This window comes from Betta splendens, chromosome 8 (assembly GCF_900634795.4).
Source record: "Betta splendens chromosome 8, fBetSpl5.4, whole genome shotgun sequence".
NCBI lineage: Eukaryota > Metazoa > Chordata > Actinopteri > Anabantiformes > Osphronemidae > Betta > Betta splendens.
This window is the reverse complement of record NC_040888.2, coordinates 14990611-15012366: the sequence shown is the minus strand read 5'-3', so window position 1 is coordinate 15012366 and position 21756 is coordinate 14990611. Positions and strand designations below refer to the sequence as shown.

The window sequence follows — 21756 nt, the reverse complement described above, 5'->3', positions numbered from 1 at the left end:
ACCCTGAGTGGGGCCTCAAAGACAGTAAAGTTAGGACTGAAGGTCCTACAATAAGAACAAAGACCTAGAAAAGACATCAGCTGTTTTTACGTGCACGGTTTAGGCAGGTCTCAAATTGCTTTAACTCTGTTGGGTGAGATGGATTTGCCATCAGCTGTAATTACAATGACCCAGAAAATAACCTTTGTCTGAACAAAGTGTAATTTAGACAGGCTCTTTGTGGCCTGTAGCATCCAATGTTTCAGTATCTTAGCGGTGTCTGCAGTAACGCCATCTTTGGCTCCTTTAAGAGGGTGGTGTTGTTTACATGGTCTGTGGTCAGATTTAGGTGTGATGACCACTGGTTCACATCCTCTGATTGAACCTACATCATGTCTGTGTGTGAGCCACAGGGAAGCAGGGCTTCCTGTAAGGCTGAGTGTTGGGTCAGAGCGTCCTCTGAAATGAAAATAAAAACAAAAGCGTGTAATGTGTGTCATTAGAGTGTGGAGGTACCCAGTTCACTGTTTGCTGCACATGACAGGCAGAATAAAAAAGAAAGGTTTTCTAAAAGTATGTAAAGTAGGTGATTACGTCACATGGGGTCGGAAGTCGTTCACCAGTCTCCACCCCGTTGACATCTGTTCATGAAAGGACCCACGTCCTGTCATCTGTCTCCATCATGTTTTCACAGAGGGACGTGTGGAGCTGTAGAATAAAAATAAAAATCTTTTTTGTTCGTTAGTAAAAGAAATCGCAAGCGCAGACCTGTGTTCATCCCAAAAGAATGAACTTGAGGTCAGTTTGAGTGTGTGTGTGTGTGTGAAATCATAAACAAGCTGAGATGCAGCCTGTGTGAGGGCCTCAGTTACAGCCCCCCCTCAGCAGCCAATGATAAGAGCACAGCTGAGCTGAAGTTAACACCAGCAAAAGAGGGATTATTTAGAATGTCTGTAGATGTAACCTGCACTCCGTCTGGAGTGGAAATCAATCAAATACCTAAACTACACATGAGATCTCTTCCTAAAAATTTAACTGGGCACAAGTTTGAAAGCAAAAATGAATCTCAATGTGTCTTTCTGTCAGATGTTGCACAAGACAGTGAAAGAATAAGTTTTTCTTTAATAGTCTGGTACGTACAGTAATTATTATTACTTCTCTCTAATAGTCGTCTTCCCTTTAATAGTCATTAATAGTCTGTTTCAGTCAGTCTCGGTCAGTTTCAGTCTTCCTATAGTCTGTTTTTTTGTTTCTTTTTCTACAGTCTGTTTTGTTTTCTCTATAGTCTGTTTTGTTTCCTATAGTCTTCTAGTCTGGCCAGACAAACCTATATTGTGCACAATCTTTTTAGAAACATGGAGGATTTTATTACTGAATTTGTTGCAAGTTAAAATAGTTTGAACCCATCAGACTGTAAGGTCATGCAGTAGTTGTCATTTAGCTGTTTGTCATCATTTGAAAATCACTCTGGGATTTTTTTTTAAGCAAAAAGCGATTCTTCATTGCGAGCAGATAAGCATGAACATGAATTTGAGCGTGTATCAGCTGTAAGCGTGTTTCTTCATTGCGTGTATGAATGTGTGTGTGTTTGCGGTACCGTCTTGTACATCACGTGAAAAGGAACCGTCACCTTCCTCCTTCCCCAACCATCAGTCTCATGTGAGCGCCAGTGGGTGAAGCTTTTCAATGGGACAGTTGTTCCTCGATGACAGACGTTTCCTGGATCTTCACATGCAGCTCTATTGGGCCGATCACGTCTGAAGCCTCTCCTGTTGTTTCAACCAGTGTCTGTGTCAGAGCACGTCTTCTCTGCTGTTGCTCTGTCCTTGTTTTCCTTTGCTGATTGTCATAAGCAGGTGTCTGTGTCAGACACACACGCGTGTATGACAGTTTCACGGCTTCAGAAGCTTCAGACACAGTCCTTTCATGCTGGTGCAGGGCTTGTAGTAGCTGGTTCATCTGATGAGCCCAGAACGTGACGGCTGCAGACGTTGTGGGAGTCTGTGAGGCGTCCATGCTGTGGTCTGTGTCCTCCAGCTGCTGTGGTGTCAGAGCTTCCACCCTGTTCTGGTTGTTGGACAGGCGCTTCTTCTCCTTCGGTTCTTCTGCTGATGGTGGGAAAGGAGTCCAGATCCGGATTTACCCTCATCGCGCTCAGTTCTGCATTAGAATAGAGAGCAGAAACAATGGGAGCATTTGCTCTTGGCATGATATGTGTGTGTGTGGTGTGTGTGTGTGGTGTGTGTGTGTGGCAGAGTGCAAACAATTCTTCCCCAGAGTTGTTATCTCCTTTTTTCCTGTTACTCTCATCTCTCTTTTGTTTCTTTTAGGGCTTTAGTTTTGATAGTTTTGCTTTTTCAGATCTTTTCTTTTGTCTCTAATTATTTTCTTTAAAGGTGCATATGTCTTTTACACAAAGCGATTCTCCTTTTGAACCCATAACCAGTTTCCCACTCGTGGAAACATGAAACGCACTAATAACCATATTTACTTTAATTACATTTAGTTTTGTACGGTTGCTGTCTGGTGGTGAAGACTCAAATTGCCCCGAACCCGTCTTTCAGAGTCCGGCGGTTTCCTGCCTTAGATTTTTTGTGTGTTCCGGCCGGAACCTTCCCAAAATGCCTTTTTATCGGACGTCTCCGTAAAAAGGGAACCAACCTGATCTGGCGACAGAGCCTTTCACGAAGTATTTCCTCAACGTTAGGCCCCTCTAGGCCCGGGTCCCTCGTATCTTGAAAATACTTCACTCTGCAAACGCACTCCCTCTTTCAGAAGCCGTCTTTTATACTCAGTCCCCCACGTGTGGACCACGCACAGATCAAAAAAACATGTCTGTATCCTCAGTACAGACGGAAGCTCGGTTCCACGAGCCAACCCTTAGCAACCGACGTCTCACCACCCAGAGCAGACTTTCACCTAATTAAGAACATGTAATATTGGGATTTTTTTTTTTTCTCGATCTAATTAATTTTCCTAATCAAATTTAGTGTTTCAACCAAATAGAAGATTTCTTTTCTTTTTCTTTTTTTTTCAACAAATTGAAATGTTTCAGCTAAATTAAAAAAAAAAGTTCCAATCCTTTTGTTTTTTCCCAAATCAAAGGAATCTCTCTCACCGAGCCGAGCCAAATTAGGATTTGAGTTTGAATCTGAGTTCGTGGATCTCGTCAGAGGCGATCCAGACGGGTGAGCAGTCCTCCCAGCTCTGAATGTCTGTAGAGGTTTGGAGGCTGAGCGACCCTAGTCCTCAGGACTATCGTCCCTGGTCACACCGTCCAGACGACCTGCCGCGGGATCCTGTTCGTGACGCCAATTTCTGTGGTGGAAATTTTCCATAAAGAAGTAGATGAGAGAGAGTTGTCCTTTTGTGCAATTTATTGAAATAATAAAGAAAATAAAAATAATGGGGAAAGCAAATAAAAAGCATGGATGTTGATCGTGCACATCAACAAACCAAAAACCAGCTGGGGAGATCATTGCACACACCACGAAGGTGTGTTGCAAAGAGCCCACGATCCTCAAGTTGCTTCTGCCTTTTAGCTTCTCTGTCCGACTAGGGTGGAATGTCTTTCTAACCCAATCAAATTACATGCACCATCTCCTCCCTGTCGCAGTGTGTGTGAAGATTTTTACTTTCTCACACCTGCATCGCTGACGTCCAACTATCTGTGAGAAAGGAGCACCAAGTCTCAACAGACAGAGACACAACTCCCCGACCTTGGGTTTGGGAGCTAGAGTTGAGAGTCTATCAGGCAGAGACAACCATTGAACAATGTAGGTCAAATGTCAAATGCATACAGTAAGACAAAACATAAGATATTAATTGTAGAACATAAGTCATAACTCGTATAATAACTGCATAGAAATGCATAGAAATAAGGAAGACACATAAAAATAAGGAAGAGACAATTTTTCCCATAACACAGTTCACTGGAAACTAAAACTGATCAAATAAACAGTTTATATACAGTGTTATTTTAGATTTTTCAAATACAGATACGCCATTTTGATTATGTATAAAATGAGTAATGTATCTCCAGGAGGTGGTAGTAACGCTGTGATATTTAGTCCAAACAGACCAAAATTAGGTCCTTTAAAATTATTTGCTGTTGTGCATCAACTGACAGCTGTTTTGTACACAGTAAAATGCAGTAGATGAGTGAGCAAGTGAACCTCTCTGTTCTTCTGTCTTAATGTTTAAAGTCATCTGCCTCAGGTGCAGGGGAGGGATGGAACATATACAGTGAACCAGTTTCTGGTTTTATAATCTAAACTTTAGCAAAGTTACAAACACAGAATAATTCTAAACTGATAAAATGCAAACACTCAGGATCTTTCATGTCTGAGAACCGGCTCAATAAATATGCTCAATGACATGACTGGTACAGTAGGTGAAACCATAGAATCCTGATGCTACTAAACACTAACTGGAACTGGAAAACCATGTAAATCTCAGAGTTTAGATACACATCAGTCCACAAACATACTGCCTATAAATAGAGGCAGTTTGGTACTGCGGCTGCTTTGCATACAGGTGGGCGCCCAACCAAGATGTCTCCCAAGTCACAGTGTTGCTCAGCGAGGTGAAAAGAAGCCTAAGACAACTTCTAAAGACTGTGGTTGGAGCTGGAGCTAGTTAACATCAATAAGTTAATAAGATAAGATGCAATAAGTTAATTTACTTTTATTGCACTCTTAAACCAACCAAGGCTTTAAATGTGATTGTGTTACTGCTAGACTTCACAAAGTATGTAATATCTTCAAGGATGTTTATATAAATAGTTCCTTCAAGTTTGTCTAGTATTTTACCTAAAACCTGAAAGTTAACATGCTGTCTTCATTTTGTCATAACACATACAATATGGTGGCACCTACAATGTGCTGAAAATTGTGTAATTCTACATGCATATATAGACCTGACTGTATTTGTGTTGTGGGCCCACACACATTTTAATCAGATCCGTTAAAATAATTAGTTTTTAATTTTTTTTTTTAATTTATGCTCTGATCACGTTCCTTCTGTTGTAATCCACTGAAGTAGGTGTGTGAACTAAAGTGTGCTGAAGTATGTTTAAAATGCTCCTTTATCTTTAAATCTTGAATCATGTGCGTTGCAGAAAAGCATGGACTATAAAATGAACTTTGAAGAATGCAGCTGCTTCCACGTGCTCAGGCTTGGTTAATGTTTTATGAACCTCAGGTACCTTTTTAGGATTAGCAGAGGCACCGTGAGTGAACAAGACCGTTTTAGCACAGTGTGAAAGGTTTATTATGCACATTACAGCCTCTTACTTTGAAGAAACTTTAACTGGATTTGGTAGCTGCAATTAACTGCTGTCCTTTTCTAGTATACCCGGACTGCTTCAAATAATAACAAGAGGTCCTTATTATGATTATACACTTTCATCTTATTATTGTCTGTTTGTTAAAGTCCTATCTGGGCTCTGTTACAAAGCTTGAGTTCATGAATGTGTTTATGTAGCCTTTAGCAGCTGTTGTCTGGGGGATGCTTAAATATTTCTTTCTGTCAGCAACATGTATTAGAGAACGTCTAGAAAGTTAACAGGCAAAACACTTCTAAAAAATATTATTTTAATTCAGAAGTTTAATTTTACCTCCTCTCCAAACTTTTGGTGTGTACATACAATGTTGGAAAAGCATTTACTGGTTCATATATTCACTGTCACATACCATAAACAAGCTGCAGTACTTGACACGGGCCATTTAGATTTGTTTCGATAACGAGTTACACATTTTGTGTAACTGTAAACCTGTCTAAACATACATTTAATCATGTGACATATACAAAGGCAATGATGACTTGCAAAAGCCAAAATCCACCACAATAATGTCTTGAGTAGTGGAGAACATTTTTTTTTTTGTAAAACTGAAGTGTAATATAGCGTAAGCCATATATCAAAAAGAAGAAGAAATAATTGGGACGGATGAGCATTGATGCCACTAACAGCGCTGCTCTCTGTCAGAAAGTGAAAGTCTCCACCTTGTAGTGTACAGAACATGTGCATAATAATAATAATGATTGTGAATTTGCACCAGACTGAAATATCACAGCATTAATTCAATGGTTCGTTTTTAATGTGTATTTTGGCCAGTTTTTAACAAGTAGTACAAGTTTCTTTGTCAGGTTTTGTCAGGCAATTCCAGGTATAGTGGGTTCATGTGTGTACACAGGGAGACCCTACACCTCACGTCTTAAGGGAGATTTACCTTTGTAAAATTGTAAAACATTTACATTAGAACATGTTTATTAATAGTCACCTATGAAAACAAAATTTATCAAAATTTAAAATTTATTCTTTCACAAGAATTATTTTTTTATTTCCAGCTATGTGATCCTGCTAAATAAATGGTCAGCAACCCGTGGCTCTTTCATCCCTATACTGGGCTCTGCATGGCTTGGGAAACTAAATGAAAATCGCCTAACGTGTTCTCACTGCTGCCGGTGTTAAAGATGCAATTCCAGATTCACTGGTGAGCGACTTCGGAATGCTGCAATGGTTGCTCTTAATAAGGCAGCTGTTTGAAATGGGGAAAAGCGTGTTAGCTGTCCTCATCAATATTCTGTCTTCTGTACACAATATAAACAGTCTTTACAGTTTTACAACACGTAATCTCATGCAGTTTGATGGTTGCTTTTTGGGTCTTGTTTGGTTGTTGAATGTTCTCAAATATTGTGAAATTGGCACGAAAAAGCTTTAAAAATAGGATTAGATCCCATAATCACTGCTTTTTCAAAAGACGCTTTTTCTTAGCAGTAGCACCCAGATCGCCTTGCGACCATAATCAACATTGTGATTTTGTGTTACATTCAGCAGTTCAACAAATGTAAACCCTTCCACCAAAATGGCCTTAACTTCCACCTTCCTGACGATCAGCGTTACTGCAATATCAAAAACGTTTGCGACTAATAGTAAATCAGTTAGTGCGCCTTAGTGCACCGATCAAATCTCTTGTGTGTGGGGTTTTGCGCAAACTGATTTATATCAAAGCTCATAAACCCCTACACACTCCTACAGAATGTAAATAAATAACGCCAAGAGAGATCCCGGACGGGCCCCCAATTATGTTACGGCCCCGTCTTTACAGAGAGATAGCTACGAAATGTGTTATCTTATATGTAATATTAAAATAAAATAAGGAAACCATCCATCCATTTTCATTCGCTTATCCGGGGCTGGGTCACAGGAGCAGCAGTCTAAGCCGACAGCTCTAGACTTCCCTCTCCCCAAACACTTCGTTCAGCCAGGTCTCAAGGTGTTCCTAGGCCAGCAGAGAAACATCGTCCCTACACGTGTTGGATGAAAAGGAGAGGACAGGAAAATCGATGGCGTTACGTGCACAAACTGTTGCTCTCATCGGAGAGTAGTAGTTTTAAAATTGCGCATTATATTACTTTTGAATTTGTAACTGAATGCTTCTCATATTAATGCGTTTTTGCAATTAATCACAGAAAGCTCATGCAGTTAACGCGATTAAGGATTTAATCGCTGCCCAGCACTAATACAAATGTTTGGGAATTGCATTCCGTTTTTAATAAAAGGTTATATTTTAACAGTTTGTTTGAATATACAGGCCAAACTAATCCACAAGCTAATGTCAGCAACGTAAGCTGATGCCCCTCCTGACAGTACATCATAGTTGTTACCAGAGCATTAGCATAAAAGCATCTCTGACAGCCTGGTGGGATTTTCTTAAAATTAATGGGTCTTCGCTTACTCTTTGCCAAAACACATCTCTCTGGAACAACCCAGACATCATACAAAACAAAAAGGCAATACACTTTACAACTTGGCATATCAAAGGGATAACACATCTGAAGCATGTTTTCAGACAAGTTTACCTCTTTTGAAGAATTAGTGTCCCACTATGAAATCACTAGGGCTAATTTCTTAGAATACCAACAACTAAAGTCAATACTTAATGCAAAAAGTAAGAATACTCCCATCCACATGCAACCACCACCAGTAATAGAGCAATTTATTGATATATCAGGGAAAAGGACAGTATCCAAAATCTATGTCTTAATTTCCAATGTAGACCAGACAGTGAGCCTTCCGATCTCTAAATGGGAAGCTGATCTCAATATCACCACTAATTACACGTTCTGGAATAATATATGTTCTAATTTATTCAGAATGACAAAAAATACAAATTTACAACTAATACAATACAAAATTCTTCATAGAACTCACTATACAGGACAAAGGATGTTCCAAATGGGTCTCACAAACTCAAATATTTGCCCTCACTGTACAGATAACACAGCAGATAGATTCCTACATGCATTATGGTCACCTGTGCAGCAATTTTGGCAAAGAGTATCTGAACACCTGTCAACCCAGTTAAGCTGTCCAATCCCAGCAGCCCCTGCACTTTGTCTTCTAGGAGATCTAAGTGGGCTTGATCTAGAGACAAACTAATCACACACACTTCTTTCTGCCCTCTGTGTCGCAAAGAAAATCATCCTTATGAACTGGAAAACTAAAAAAAAAAATTAGGCATTACTCCTTAATGTTTATTACCTGAACAGCTTGTTAGATTATACCACCTTAGACACATTGTCTGCTTCATCAAATCAATGACGAAAACTATACTCCTGATTGATTCTATTTCCAGGTAAGGATACGTGGGGTTCGGGTACTGCGTCATGTCTGGCACAGTGGTGGGGGGGTGACTGGTGGTTGGGGGTGCCTGCCTACCTAAGGAACCAGGACAACGGGACTGGTGGACTCTGGGCTGGCCGCATGGGTCCCCTGCGGCGGGGGTGTGGTGGCTGCTGAGACTGGCGGCCCTGTGCCGGAGTAGGGCCATTTTGAGGGCTGGCGTGTGCCTGTCTCCGGTGAGCGGAGGCGGGCCTCCCTGCCGGTGTACGGGGGGCGGACCTGGGGGCGGAGACCTGGGTGACCTGCGTCCGGGGGACTCCCTCCGGGGGTGCCTGCCTGTGCCCGGAGGGGTGTCTCTCCCTTGGGGCGCTGCCCCTGCTCGGGTGGGGCGCTGCCTGCCCTAGCGGTCCGACGCCCTCTGGTGACTGCTCGGGCCTGTTGCAGGGGGGGTTGGCGGACTACTCAAGCTACAACCTTCATTGGGCCCTGGGCGGAGGCTGGCCCTCAATGCACAACCGCAGAGTATGTGTGTGGGTTTGAGCGTAGCACTACACGGGGCAAGCACATTCATCCACTTAGGTCTGCAAGGGGCGTCCTGCTGATGGAGGGACCGGTGCTACCGGGAAGTGGTTCCGTCCCTCCCAAGTGGGATGCTCTGCAGTTTTAATGGCATTAGCCATACACACTCGTCCAGGAATCTGGGGGCTCCTTCCGGGGGGGCATGTGGGTGGTTGTATGCGTCTGTGTTTGTGTGAGTTTGTATGCGTGTGGTGCGGTTGGAGTGTGGGGGGTCCGGTTTTCCGCCCGGGGTACGATGCTCGTCTGCCTGGGTGGTCTCTTTTCTGCTGACCCCCACCAATTGCTGGCCTTGTGCTGCAGGCCGGTGTGGTGCCAGGGGATGAGGTCGGGCCGATGGGGTAGGCCCCGCTTCGCTCGTGTGGGGGTGGTGGCCTGGGGGCGGGTCCCACTCTGGGCGCGGGGGCATCTCCTGGCGGGCTCCCTACGGACCGTGGGTCCTTGGGCTCCACTCTTTCAGGCCGACCCTCCCACCGGGGGGAGTGTTTGCCCCTGGTTCTCATAGGGTGGACAGCGTTGACCCCCGGTGGCCCACTCTGACCTGGGGTGCTGTCTCTGTGGCTGCTGCAGCTTTGCCTGGGGGGGTTCTACGTGGGCGGCTTGGGTCGCAACACCTGCCCTCCTGGAACTGAAGGTGTGTGGGCTCCCTGGCTACTAGGATTCTTTCCTCTGCTTGTTGGATGGGCGTAGTGGCCGAGCCCCTCACATCACCCTGGCTTTCACAAGTGGCATTGTTCATGCACCAACGTCTGCCTCACCCTTTGGGTGAATAATACCAAGCTACAGCCTTACTAACCTTGTAGTGAGACACTTTCCAAATCCAACTGTAAGTATTACTGATACTTATCACTACCAATATCAATAACATGTGAATATGGAAATTGTGGTGTTGTATGTCATGACTTTTATTAAGTTGTATGGGATATGTATAACAATGCACATATGTATGTATATGATATGTATATGTTTGTATGAGTATGTGTGTAGCATGTGAACTACGGTGTTTTATATTTCACCAATTATCCATCCATTGTTTTTTGTTTTATGTCATATTTTTGTATTATGTGCATGGTTTATGTGATTTTTATTTTGAGGGAATTTTTATTTATTTATTATATTTTTAATTTATTTTCTTTGTGACCTCTGCTCTTTTGGCTATGTAATTTCCGGTCAAGTCGCGCTTCTTTCCTCAGTTGGCTTTGAGCCTCGTTGAGGTAAGGCGAATTTATGCGGGTGCTCCTGTATATATGTTAACACATGTCGTTGATAAACGATAATTCTAAACTTGTATTTCGAAGTTAAATTATTTTCGTTTTAAGCGTCAGTATTTATTTATATGTATTTTGTAAGACTGTACAGCACTGAAATGAAATGCTAAAGTTAGCTGTTCGTAAGCTAGGTTTGGGGAGCATGTGGTCGGTCTTTCATGCGGTGATTCTGTGTTATGTTTTGCCAGTTTGTGGTGCAAATAACTTAGAGTCGCCAGTTTTCTGTTCCACTCATATACAGCTCCTGGTTTTAGGCATGGTGATACACCTTCAGACATTCCAGCCACAATTGATCAGTCACTCAATGACTTAATAACACACATTGCTCAGCAAGTGGGACAGACTATAAGAGAAGAGTTAAAGGGAGATGGTGGGGTGGGAAGTGTCGGTAGCACACAAGCTCAGAGCAGTGAAAGCCAGTTGCCCAGTGAACCCACTTACCTTAACTTGACTGGTGCAAAGTTAGTCCTACAGTCTGATGTGAGAGAGCCTCCTCTCTTCAGGGGAGATGGGTCAGATAAAAACACAGTGTCTGAATGGAAAGAGTTGGTGGAAGTGTATCTGAGGAAACGAGCTACACCTGTTAAGGAACAGTACTTAGAAATTATGTCTAAGTTAATGGGCAAGGCTAAGGATGTTGTGAGGATTACCCTGAGGAGCAGCCCATCCTCGAAGCCTCAAGAGAACCCAAAAGTCATCTTTGACATCCTTATGCAGCACTTTGGTAAAGTGACTTATTCATGTATGCCTATGGCCGATTTCTATAGCACAGTTCCAGTGCCAGGAGAGACCCCTGTGGAGTATTGGGTTAGACTCAATAAGGCAGTTGACGCAGCAGGGGAGGGCTGAAAGAGGCTAGGACGACATCTAGAGGACCCATGTCAAGAGGCTGCAATGATGTTTGTCAAGTACTGTCCAGATCCCACACTTGCTGCCATTCTCAAGTTTAAGGCACCAGATAAATGGGCAGCCAGTGAAATTCAGGAGCATGTTGATCGCTATCAAATGGAAATGAAAGAGCGGGTGACTTACAGATCAAAAAGCATCAGATCAGCTACAGTTCAAGCTCAGACTCTTGCACCTGATGATTCTCTCATGACACACCACACAGTTGAGGCACCCACACAGACGGAGACAAATGCAACAGTCCCTTATAATGATGACTGCATGAAGATGCTTATTAACCTCTTTGACCGTGCAGTGTCACACAACAATCAGGCTGTAGGTAACTTGATTCCTCCCGCTCAACTAGATCAATTAGATCGTGTAGAGTCTGCCAGTCTTCAGAGCACTCCACCCTTGCACACTGCAGGCAGAAACACCTATGCCTGGAGTGCTTTAAGCCAAACCACATCAAAAAGAACTGTCCCAACCGCCAGCTTTCTCAAAGTCAGCATGTTTCCCAGCCTTTAAACTAGCTGGCCCGCATTGGACGAGGGGATGTGTGGGCACAGATGGAAAAACCCTCAGCAGTGATGATATGAAGAAGCACTATGTGAAGGCGTGTGCAGCAGCACCAGTTGGCGCTAAAGTAATAGTTCAGAACACACAGAAAGTTGATCCGTTTGATGAACTGTTCTACACTTCTATCACTGTCAACAACAAATTCCAGGTACAGGGGATGCTTGACTCGGGTTCCATGGCCTGCACTCTCAGTGAGAAGGCAGAGCAGAAGATGTTGAGTGACAATCTACTCACAGCACCCATTTCCCTGGCTCAGGAGATTGTGTTGGTAGGCTGTGGTGGTACACAGAGTAAAGCAAAGTGTATGTATGAGGTGGAGATGAAAATCTATGGCGAAACCTGTATTGTTCCCATCCTTGTAGTGCCTGGGCAGCGTGATGATTTGATCGTAGGCACAAATGTAATCAGATTTCTCATGCAGCAGCTGAAGATAATCAGTGAATGCTTGCGTCTCATCTCCAGTGGCAGTCTTCCTTCAGAGTGTGAGCAGTTTCTCAACCTCATGGCAAACTCGTGCCAGTGGGGAGATGAGGAACCCCCAGACAAGATTGGCACAGTTAAGCTCCACCAGTCTGTTACCTTGCTGGCAAAACAAGAGCACCTGGTTTGGGGTAAGCTACCAGATAATGTTCCCATGTCACCAGGCAGTGCAGTAATTGTTGAGCCCACCTCATCAAAGTCCATGCCACGCAACATTATGGTTGGACGAGTCATAACTCCATTGTGGGGTGATAGATGGGTTCCCATGAAAATTGCTAACCTGTCAGATAAGCCCATTATCCTCAGGAGAAACTGTAAATTGGCAGATGTGTCTCCTTGTCTGGCTGTGGAGGAATTTGAGGTTTTCCAAGGCATCAACCAACCTGAGGACCTCAAACAGTAGATGCAGCATGAACATGTCAAACCTGTGGACCTTAAACAGCGGCTCCAACAGGTTGGACTTCAAGATGTGGACATTAATCTTTGTTGTGCTAACATGGAGGGGAAGGAAAAGTTGGTTGGTTTGCTTGAGAAGTACAACGATATATTTTCCAAAAGTACCCTGGACTGCGGCGAGGCAAAAGGTTTCATGCATCGCATCCACCTTACTGATGAAAAGCCATTTTGCCTCCCTTACCGTAGAGTACCACCAGCACATTACCAGAAACTGCGACAGGTGTTGTCTGAAATGGAAGAGCAGGAAATAATAAGGAAGTCTGTGAGTGACTATGCATCTCCACTTGTGCTAGTGTGGAAAAAGGATGGTAGTTTGAGGATCTGCACTGACTTCAGGTGGCTTAATGCGAGGACTGTCAAGGATGCACACCCACTGCCCTGGGTGGAAACACCTACTTCAGCACCATGGACTTGACATCAGGATTCTATAATATCCCAATGGCAGAGGAAGATAAGAGATAGACTGCATTCACAACTCCCATGGGATTGTATGAGTACAATAGGATGCCACAAGGTCTATGCAACAGCCCTGCCGCATTCATGCGAATGATGCTCAGCATATTTGGGGATTTGAATTTCAGTAGCCTCTTGTGCTACCTTGATGATCTGCTTGTGTTTGCCTCGACAGAAGAGGAAGCTTTGGAGAGGTTGGAAATCGTGTTTCAGCGGCTGCGGTTACATAATCTCAAGCTCAGCCCCAAAAAGTGCCATCTGATGCGATCCTCAGTCAAGTTTCTAGGTCACGTTGTAGATAGCAATGTAGTGGCTGTGGATCCAGCAAAAATTGAAGTAATATCGAAGATGTCAAAGACGGATCTCATGGAGGATGATGGTTATACACCATCAGTAAGGAGGATAAAATCTTTCCTGGGGATGGTGTTTTACTACCAACACTTCATCCCACATTGTTCCTCCATAGCCAAGCCACTGTTCGCTCTCACTGCTGGACAAAAGAGGAGAGGAAGGGCCAAGATAAATTCCAATTCTGGCTCATACAGGAAACTCAAGCCTTCTGATTGGACAGATGAATGTGAGGCTGCTCTATCGAACCTGAAAGACAGTCTCTTGAACTGTGTTGTCCTCAAACACCCAGATTTCTCTGAGCCTATGATACTGTCTGTTGATGCGTCTCTAGATGGGCTTGGTGCTGTACTATCTCAGATACCAGCTGGAGAACAAAAGGCACGTCCCATTGCTTTTGCTAGTAAGACCTTGAGCAACTCGCAACAAAGATACCCAGCCCACAGACTTGAGTTTCTAGCCCTGAAATGGAGCGTGTGTGAGAAATTTAGCCATTGGTTAAAAGGCCATCCTTTCACAGTATGGACAGACAACAACCCTCTCACATATATCATGACAAAACCCAAGCTTGACGCGTGTGAGCAGCGCTGGGTGTCCAAACTGGCCCCTTATACATTTGACTTGAAACACATACCTGGTACAAAGAACATTGTGGCTGATGCTCTCAGTAGAGACCCCTTTACAAAGACAGTTGGTCACCGACTCATCACAGAGCAGTATGGTCACCTTCTAGTTGAAGCCGAGGGTGTTAGCCATGGTGGGATCCAAGACTCCTTTCGCTTAAAGGTCCAGTGTCAGCGAGTGAAGAAGTCAAACTCTCAAGCTGCCAAGTCTCAGGCTGATCATGTTAGGTATTGTTGTGGTCCTGTGGATATTAAAGCAGTCTTTGATGCCCATGACCAGTGGGATGAGGCTGCTGAGGTGAGAGCTGTGGAGTTAATCCAGTCTGTCCAGGACCTGTTGCCGCCAGGGCAAGACTCACTCTCTACATTCACTTTCAAAGAGCTGCAACGAAGCCAAGAACTTGACCCAGTCATTTCCAAAATCTTGCCTTATGTAATTCGAAGGAGACGGCCTTCCAGGCGTGAGAGAACAGGATTTAATGGCAAGGTCATGGTGCTAGTTAAACAGTGGGAGAGGCTCAAGATCCAGAATGTTCTCTATCTCTATGAGGACCTCTATCAGATCTCTATCAGATCATCAAAGACCCTTTTAGTAAACAAAAGAGGCACCAGTTTGTTCTGCCAGAGAGTCTAAGGGAAAAGGCACTGCACAGCATCCATGATATTGCTGGACATCAGGGACAGGCGAGGACCTTGCATCTGGCGAGGCAAATGTTCTTTTGGCCTAAGATGGATTCAGATGTGAAAGATTATGTCAAGTGCTGTCAAAGGTGCATCCTTGCAAAAACACCTGACCGCTCTGCTCGAGCACCACTTGAGAGCATCAGAACTTCTGCACCCATGCAGTTGGTGTGTCTGGATTTCTGGAGTGCAGAAGACAGTAAGCAGCGTTCAGTAGATGTGCTCGTCATAACAGACCACTTTACTAAGTTAGCCCATGCTTCCCATGGACAAATCAGACTGCTAAACAAGTGGCTAAAAAGCTGTGGGATCACGTCTTCTGTGTGTATGGGTTCCCTGAACGTATCCACTCTGATCAGGGGGCTAACTTTGAAAGTGAACTCATAGCGGAACTGCTCAAACTGTCAGGAGTCTCTAAGTCACACACAACACCATACCATCCCATGGGGAATGGAGGGACTGAGAGATTTATTCGGACACTTGGCAGTATGCTCAGGTCTTTGCCCCTCAGAGAGAAACACAAGTGGCCCCAACAGATTCAGACTTTGACTTTTGCATACAATGCAACAGTGCATGAAACCACGGGATATGCGCCATTCCAGCTTATGTTTGGCAGGACTCCTAGGCTCCCTGTTGATGTGATGTTCAAGCAGGTGCTTCATGACCCAGTGGTTGTTGATCATAAGAGTTACGTTAAGACACTCATGTCACATCTCAACGAAGCAGCCAGAATTGCCCAAAAACATGCTGTAAAGGAACAGGACAAGCAAGCACAAGGTTACAACAGAAAAGTGAAAGGCACTCACCTGAACATAGGAGACAGAGTTCTCCTTGCCAATAAAGGAGAAAGGGGTAAGAAGAAATTGGCAGACAAATGGGATGCGACAGTATACATAGTGAAGGATAGGAATCTGCAAACCCACACATAAGTTGCAGGACGGCAAAGGCAACATGAAAACAGTGCATCGCAACTTGGTCCTTTACATTAGCTTTCTGCCTGTGGTAATGACTGGAGAGGACCTGTGAGATTCTGATTCAGAGGAAACATCCTGTGCTTCTGACCCCTTGGATTCCTTGGAGGAGGAGGATACAGAGGATAGAATAAGTGCTTGGGTAGTTGGTGGCTCAGTATGTGATGGCAGTCAGGAGCTTCAGAGTGAGTCAGATCAGGCAGACACGCAGTCGGAGTTAGTCCAGATGGATCAGGACACTCCAGAGGTAGACAGTGTAGAGTTAGCCGACTGTGATCTGACACAGAGCTCTTCAGGAGAACAACACAATTCAGGCAAAGACAGTGACCGAGGGTTTGAGGGTTGGATGTGGGTCAGACCCACCCACTGTAACAGACACTCAACCAAGACATGAAGAGACAAAGTCCCTTACGGAAATCTCAGAGCATGGTACTGATAACCAGTTATGTCCAACGGCTGTAGAACATGAGAACAGCAGACGAGCACACACTCCTGAGAATGTAGAGCTTGTTGTTAGGACACGAGCAGGAAGGATCAGTAAAAAGGTCAATCGGCTCATTGAGTCCATGGTTCAAAAGCCTTTCAATTTCCAGAATCTAGCTAGCTCGGTTAGCAAAAGATCTCAGTCACTCCTTACACTGTTTTAGGGGGACAGATATTTCCTAGGTTGGTAGGGGGTATATTTTTTGTTATGAAATAAGGACAATGTCATTGTGGATAAAGTTTAAACGATAAACGATATGGCCTGGATTTTGGCGAAATCTAGGAGGGGTGGATGTAGCATGTGAACTACGGTGTTTTATATTTCACCAATTATCCATCCATTGTTTTTTGTTTTATGTCATATTTTTGTATTATGTGCATGGTTTATGTGATTTTTATTTTGAGGGAATTTTTATTTATTTATTATATTTTTAATTTATTTTCTTTGTGACCTCTGCTCTTTTGGCTATGTAATTTCCGGTCAAGTCGCGCTTCTTTCCTCAGTCGGCTTTGAGCCTCGTTGAGGTAAGGCGAATTTATGCGGGTGCTCCTGTATATATGTTAACACATGTCGTTGATAAACGATAATTCTAAACTTGCATTTCGAAGTTAAATTATTTTCGTTTTAAGCGTCAGTATTTATTTATATGTATTTTGTAAGACTGTACAGCACTGAAATGAAATGCTAAAGGTAGCTGTTCATAAGCTAGGTTTGGGGAGCATGTGGTCGGTCTTTCATGCGGTGATTCTGTGTTTTTTTTTTGAAGGGTGTGTATGTGAGAAAACACAACGCAGAAGATCTTTTCGGCCAAGACTAAGAGTCAGGATAGGCCGGCTACATGTGCACACACCTTAACACTATTATTGGTATTAGTATTAATGTCTAAGGTAAACCACAGTACAACAGTTGTTTAGTTATGAATGTGTTAGCCTAAGGTACATCCCTGCTTCTTATTTACTTTGCTCCGATTGTTTACTTAACAGGTCTGCTAGGTTTCAGCAGCTGGTTGCACCCCTATCAAATTTCACAGCACAAGCTAAAACAATAAAAGGTTAAATGTATTACTTACTTGCTTCATTAAAGGTAGACAGTCAACAAACAATATGAACAGACTAATTAATTTAATTGATTATGTCACCATCCATAAACTAGAGACAGCCATCGTCTCCTTAGATGCAGAAAAAGCTTTCGATAGAGTAAACTGGAAGTTTCTTTTAGCCACTCTGCACAAATTCGGCATTGGGGAAACATTCATAGACTGGATCCAAATATTATACAACTCAGCAAACGCTGCAGTCAGAACAAACAACCAGATCTCACCAAGGTTTAATCTGCATAGAGGGACAAGACAGGGCTGCCCACTGTCCCCATCACTATTTGCAATATTTATTGAACCTCTAGCCACAGCAATAAGACAGCATGAAGGAATTACTGGAATATCGACCAAATCAGTAAATCATAAAATAAGTTTATATGCTGACGATGTGTTACTGTTTCTCCTTGAGCCACAGACGTCTCTTCCTACAACTATCAGCCTCATAGATGAATTCGCAGGACTTTCAGAGTACTCTATTAACTGGACCAAATCTATAGTGCTACCACTTAACCTTAAGGTGACTAACATCTCCTCTACCACACTCCATTCAGGAAACATTAAATACTTGGGCATTGAATTGTCGTCTAGGCTATCAGAGCTTATTGATCTAACTACAATCCATTATTAAAACAAATAGAAGCCAACCTCAAAAGATGGCAGTCCTTACCCATTTCACTTATGGGAAGAATTGCCACCATAAAAATGATGATCCTGCCAAAAATTAATTACATATTTTCAATGATTCCAACTCAGCCAGCCCAGGCGTGGTTTAAGACATTAGACTCCTACATCTCACAGTTTTTGTGGAAAACCAAGCCACCACGAATTAGTTTAAAAACTCTTCAAAAATCCAGACGCTGCGGCGGCCTAGAACTACCTAACTTCCACCACTATTTTCTTGCCCAATAGACTGAACCATGTCCACAAATGGATAAAACCCATGCCAGCAGACTCCTCCTGGATAGACATTGAACAAACATTTTGTGGAAATATTAAAGTTGCAGATCTGCCCTTTATCAGCACCAAAATCAAACATCATAGTTGTTACCAGAACATTAGCATAAAAGCATCTCTGCAAGCCTGGTGGGAGTTTCTCTAAAATTAATGGGTCTTCGCTTACTCTTTGCCAAAACACACCTCTCTGGAACAATCCAGACATCATACAAAACAAAAAGGCAATACACTTTCCAACTTGGCATATCAAAGGAATAACACATCTGAAACATGTTTTCACAAGAGACAAGTTTACCTCTTTTGAAGAACTAGTGTCTCACTATGAAATCACTAGTGCCAATTTCTTAGAATACCAACAACTAAAGTCAATACTTAATGCAAAAAGTAAGAATACTGCCATCCACATGCAACCACCACCAGTAATAGAGCGACTTATTGATATATCAGGGAAAAGGACAGTATCCAAATCTATATCTTAATTTCCAATGTAGACCAGACAGTGAGCCTTCCGATCTCTAAATGGGAAGCTGATCTCAATATCACCACTAATTACACGTTCTGGAATAACATATGTTCTAATTTATTCAAAATGACAAAAAATACAAATTTACAACTAATACAATACAAAATTCTTCATAGAACTCACTATACAGGACAAAGGATGTTCCAAATGGGTCTCACAAACTCAAATATTTGCCCTCACTGTACAGATAACACAGCAGATAGATTCCTACATGCATTCTGGTCATGCTCACCTGTGCAGCAATTTTGGCAAAGAGTATGTGAACACCTGTCAACCAAGTTAAGCTGTCCAATCCCAGCAGCCCCTGCACTTTGTCTTCTAGGAGATCTAAGTGGGCTTGATCTAGAGACAAACTCATCACACACACTTCTTTCTGCCCTCTGTGTCGCAAAGAAAATCATCCTCATGAACTGGAAAACTAAAAAAAAATTAAGCATTACTCAATACCTGAACAGCTTGTTAGATTATACCACCTTAGACACATTGTCTGCTTCATACTCTGATTGATTCCATTTCCAGGTAAGGATGCGTGGGGCTCGGGTGCTGCGTCATGTCTGGCACAGTGGTGGGGGGGTGACTGGTGGTTGGTGGTGCCTGCCTGCCTAAGGAACCGGGACGGGTTGGTGGACTCAGGGCTGGCCGCATGGGTCCCCTGCGGTGGGGGTGTGGTGGCTGCTGGGACCGGCGGCCCTGTGCCGGGGTGGGACCATTTTGAGGGTTGGCGTGTGCCTGTCTCCGGGGAGCCGGAGGCGGGCCTCCCTGCCGGTGTGCGGGGGCGGACCTGGGGGTGGAGACCTGGGTAACCTGCGTCCGGGGGACTCCCTCTGGGGGTGCCTGCCTGTGCCCGGAGGGGTGTCTCTCCCCTGGGGCGCTGCCCCTGCTCGGGTGGGGCGCTGCCTGCCCTAGCGGTCCGACGCCCTCTGGTAACTGCTCGGGCCTGTTGCAGGGGGGGGTTGGCGGACTACTCCAGGCTAGAACCCTTCATTGGGCCCTGGGCGGAGGCTGGCCCTCAATGCACAACCGCAGAGTATGTGTGTGGGTTTGAGTGTCACACTACACGGGGCGAGCATGGGCATACTTGAGCGAGAGAATGGGTAAGTGTGAAAGAAGGGTGAGGATGGCTTCTGGCTGTGCTGCGTGTGGCGCCTGGGCAGTAGTACTGCGGTCCACTGGGTCTCGGCTGTCACCTTCCTGGCTGGGGGTTGTGGGGGGGTGGTGGGATAGGTAGCAGAGCCAGTCGGGAACCTGGCTCTGCGGACCCTGGTGCTCTGCTTCCCAACTACATTTCTCCGCCATTCATCCACTTAGGTCTGCAAGGGGCGTCCTGCTGATGGAGGGACCAGGGCTACTGGGAAGTGGTTCCGTCCTTCCAAGTGGGATGCTCTGCAGTTTTAATTGCATTAGTCATACACAACTTGTCCAGGAATCTGGGGGCTCCTTCCGGGGGGCCAGTAGACTTCCCATTGATGGCTCTGTCCTGCTGGGACCCCCCGGGAGAATTGGGTATATCCCAAAGTTCCTCATACTTAGCTACATACAACATACATTTAGGGCCGGGGGTGGGCTCTTTCACTGGGGCCTGGGGCTCAGGCCAGTATTGTGCCTGCCTCGGACCACTGGCCCTGATGGAGAGATCACCACCCAGTTTTAACTGCAAAAAGACATTTAGGGCGAGGGGGGGCACTGTCCGGGGGACCACACCGTCAGCCCAGCGGTTTGTGCCTCCTGGAGGTGTCCCCCACCTTCAGTGCACTGTAGTTCCAAACACTCACGTCCAAGCTGGGTTGCAGGGTTCTGGGTACCTATTTCTACTGCCCTCTGCCTCCCCCGGGTTGGGGGGGTTTGGTCGGGGCTTCGGGAGGAGCTGCGGGTCCCTGCCTGGGGCAACATGGACGGCAGCCCGGTAGACCTACCCTCCCCACGAATGTGATCAACGCGAATGGTGTGGGTGGGAGAATGTTTCTGAGTGCATTGGTCACGTATGATTGACTAGTTTGTTGTGAGAGAGTCTATGGTGTGTGTGTGTGTTTGATGTGATGATGTGTGTTGCACATGTGGTATGGGTGTATGCGTCTGTGTTTGTGTGAGGTGGTATGCGTGTGGTGCGGTTGAAGTGTGGGGGGTCCGGTTTTTCGCCCGGGGTACGATGATCGTCTGCCTGGGTGGTCTCTTTTCTGCTGACCCACCAATTGCTGGCCTTGTGCTGCAGGCCGCTGTAGCGCCAGGGGATGGAGGTCTGGCCGATGGGGTAGGCCCCCGCTCCCCGTGTTGGGGGTGAGTGGGCTGGGGGGCGGGCCCCACTCTGGGCGCGGGGGCATCTTCTGGCGGCCTTCCCTACGGACCGTGGGTCCGGTCGGTCTACTCTTTCAGGGCCGACCCTCCCGCCGGGGGGAGTGTTTGCCCCTGGTTCTCATGGGGCGGACAGCGTTGACCCCCGGTGCCCACTCTGGCCTCGTGTGCTGTCTCTGTGGCTGCTGCAGCTCTGCCTGGGGGGCTCTGTGTGGGGCGGCTTGGGTCGCAACACCTGCCCTCCTGGAACTGAAGGTGTTGTGGGCTCCCTCCTGGCTGCTAGGATTCCTTCCTCTGCTTGCTGGATTGGCGTAGTTGGCGGAGCCCCTCACATCACCCTGGCTTCCACAAGTGGCATGTTCATGCACCAACGTCTGCCTCAACCCTTTGGGTGAATAATAGTTAAGCTACAGCCTTACTAACCTTGTAGTGGGACACTTTCCAAATCCAACTGTAAGTATTATGATACTTATCACTACCGATAT

General features: G+C 45.0%; 1 protein-coding gene across 9 annotated transcripts in view; it reads left to right on the top strand.

Moving 5' to 3' along the window:
- Nucleotides 1–21756, top strand: part of LOC114860635 (thyroid hormone receptor alpha) — a 184437-nt gene that overhangs the window by 4025 nt on the left and 158656 nt on the right. Inside the window, exon 2 of one of the 9 annotated variants that reach the window (XM_055510681.1) lies at nt 6328–17169. The exons of the other annotated variants lie outside the window; for them this stretch is intronic. Within the exon in view, the coding sequence (XP_055366656.1) occupies nt 13330–14907 (1578 nt within the window). The 5' untranslated portion in view covers nt 6328–13329 and the 3' untranslated portion in view covers nt 14908–17169. Of the gene's footprint in view, nt 1–6327; nt 17170–21756 lie in introns of those variants that run through there. 9 annotated transcript variants of the gene reach the window in all.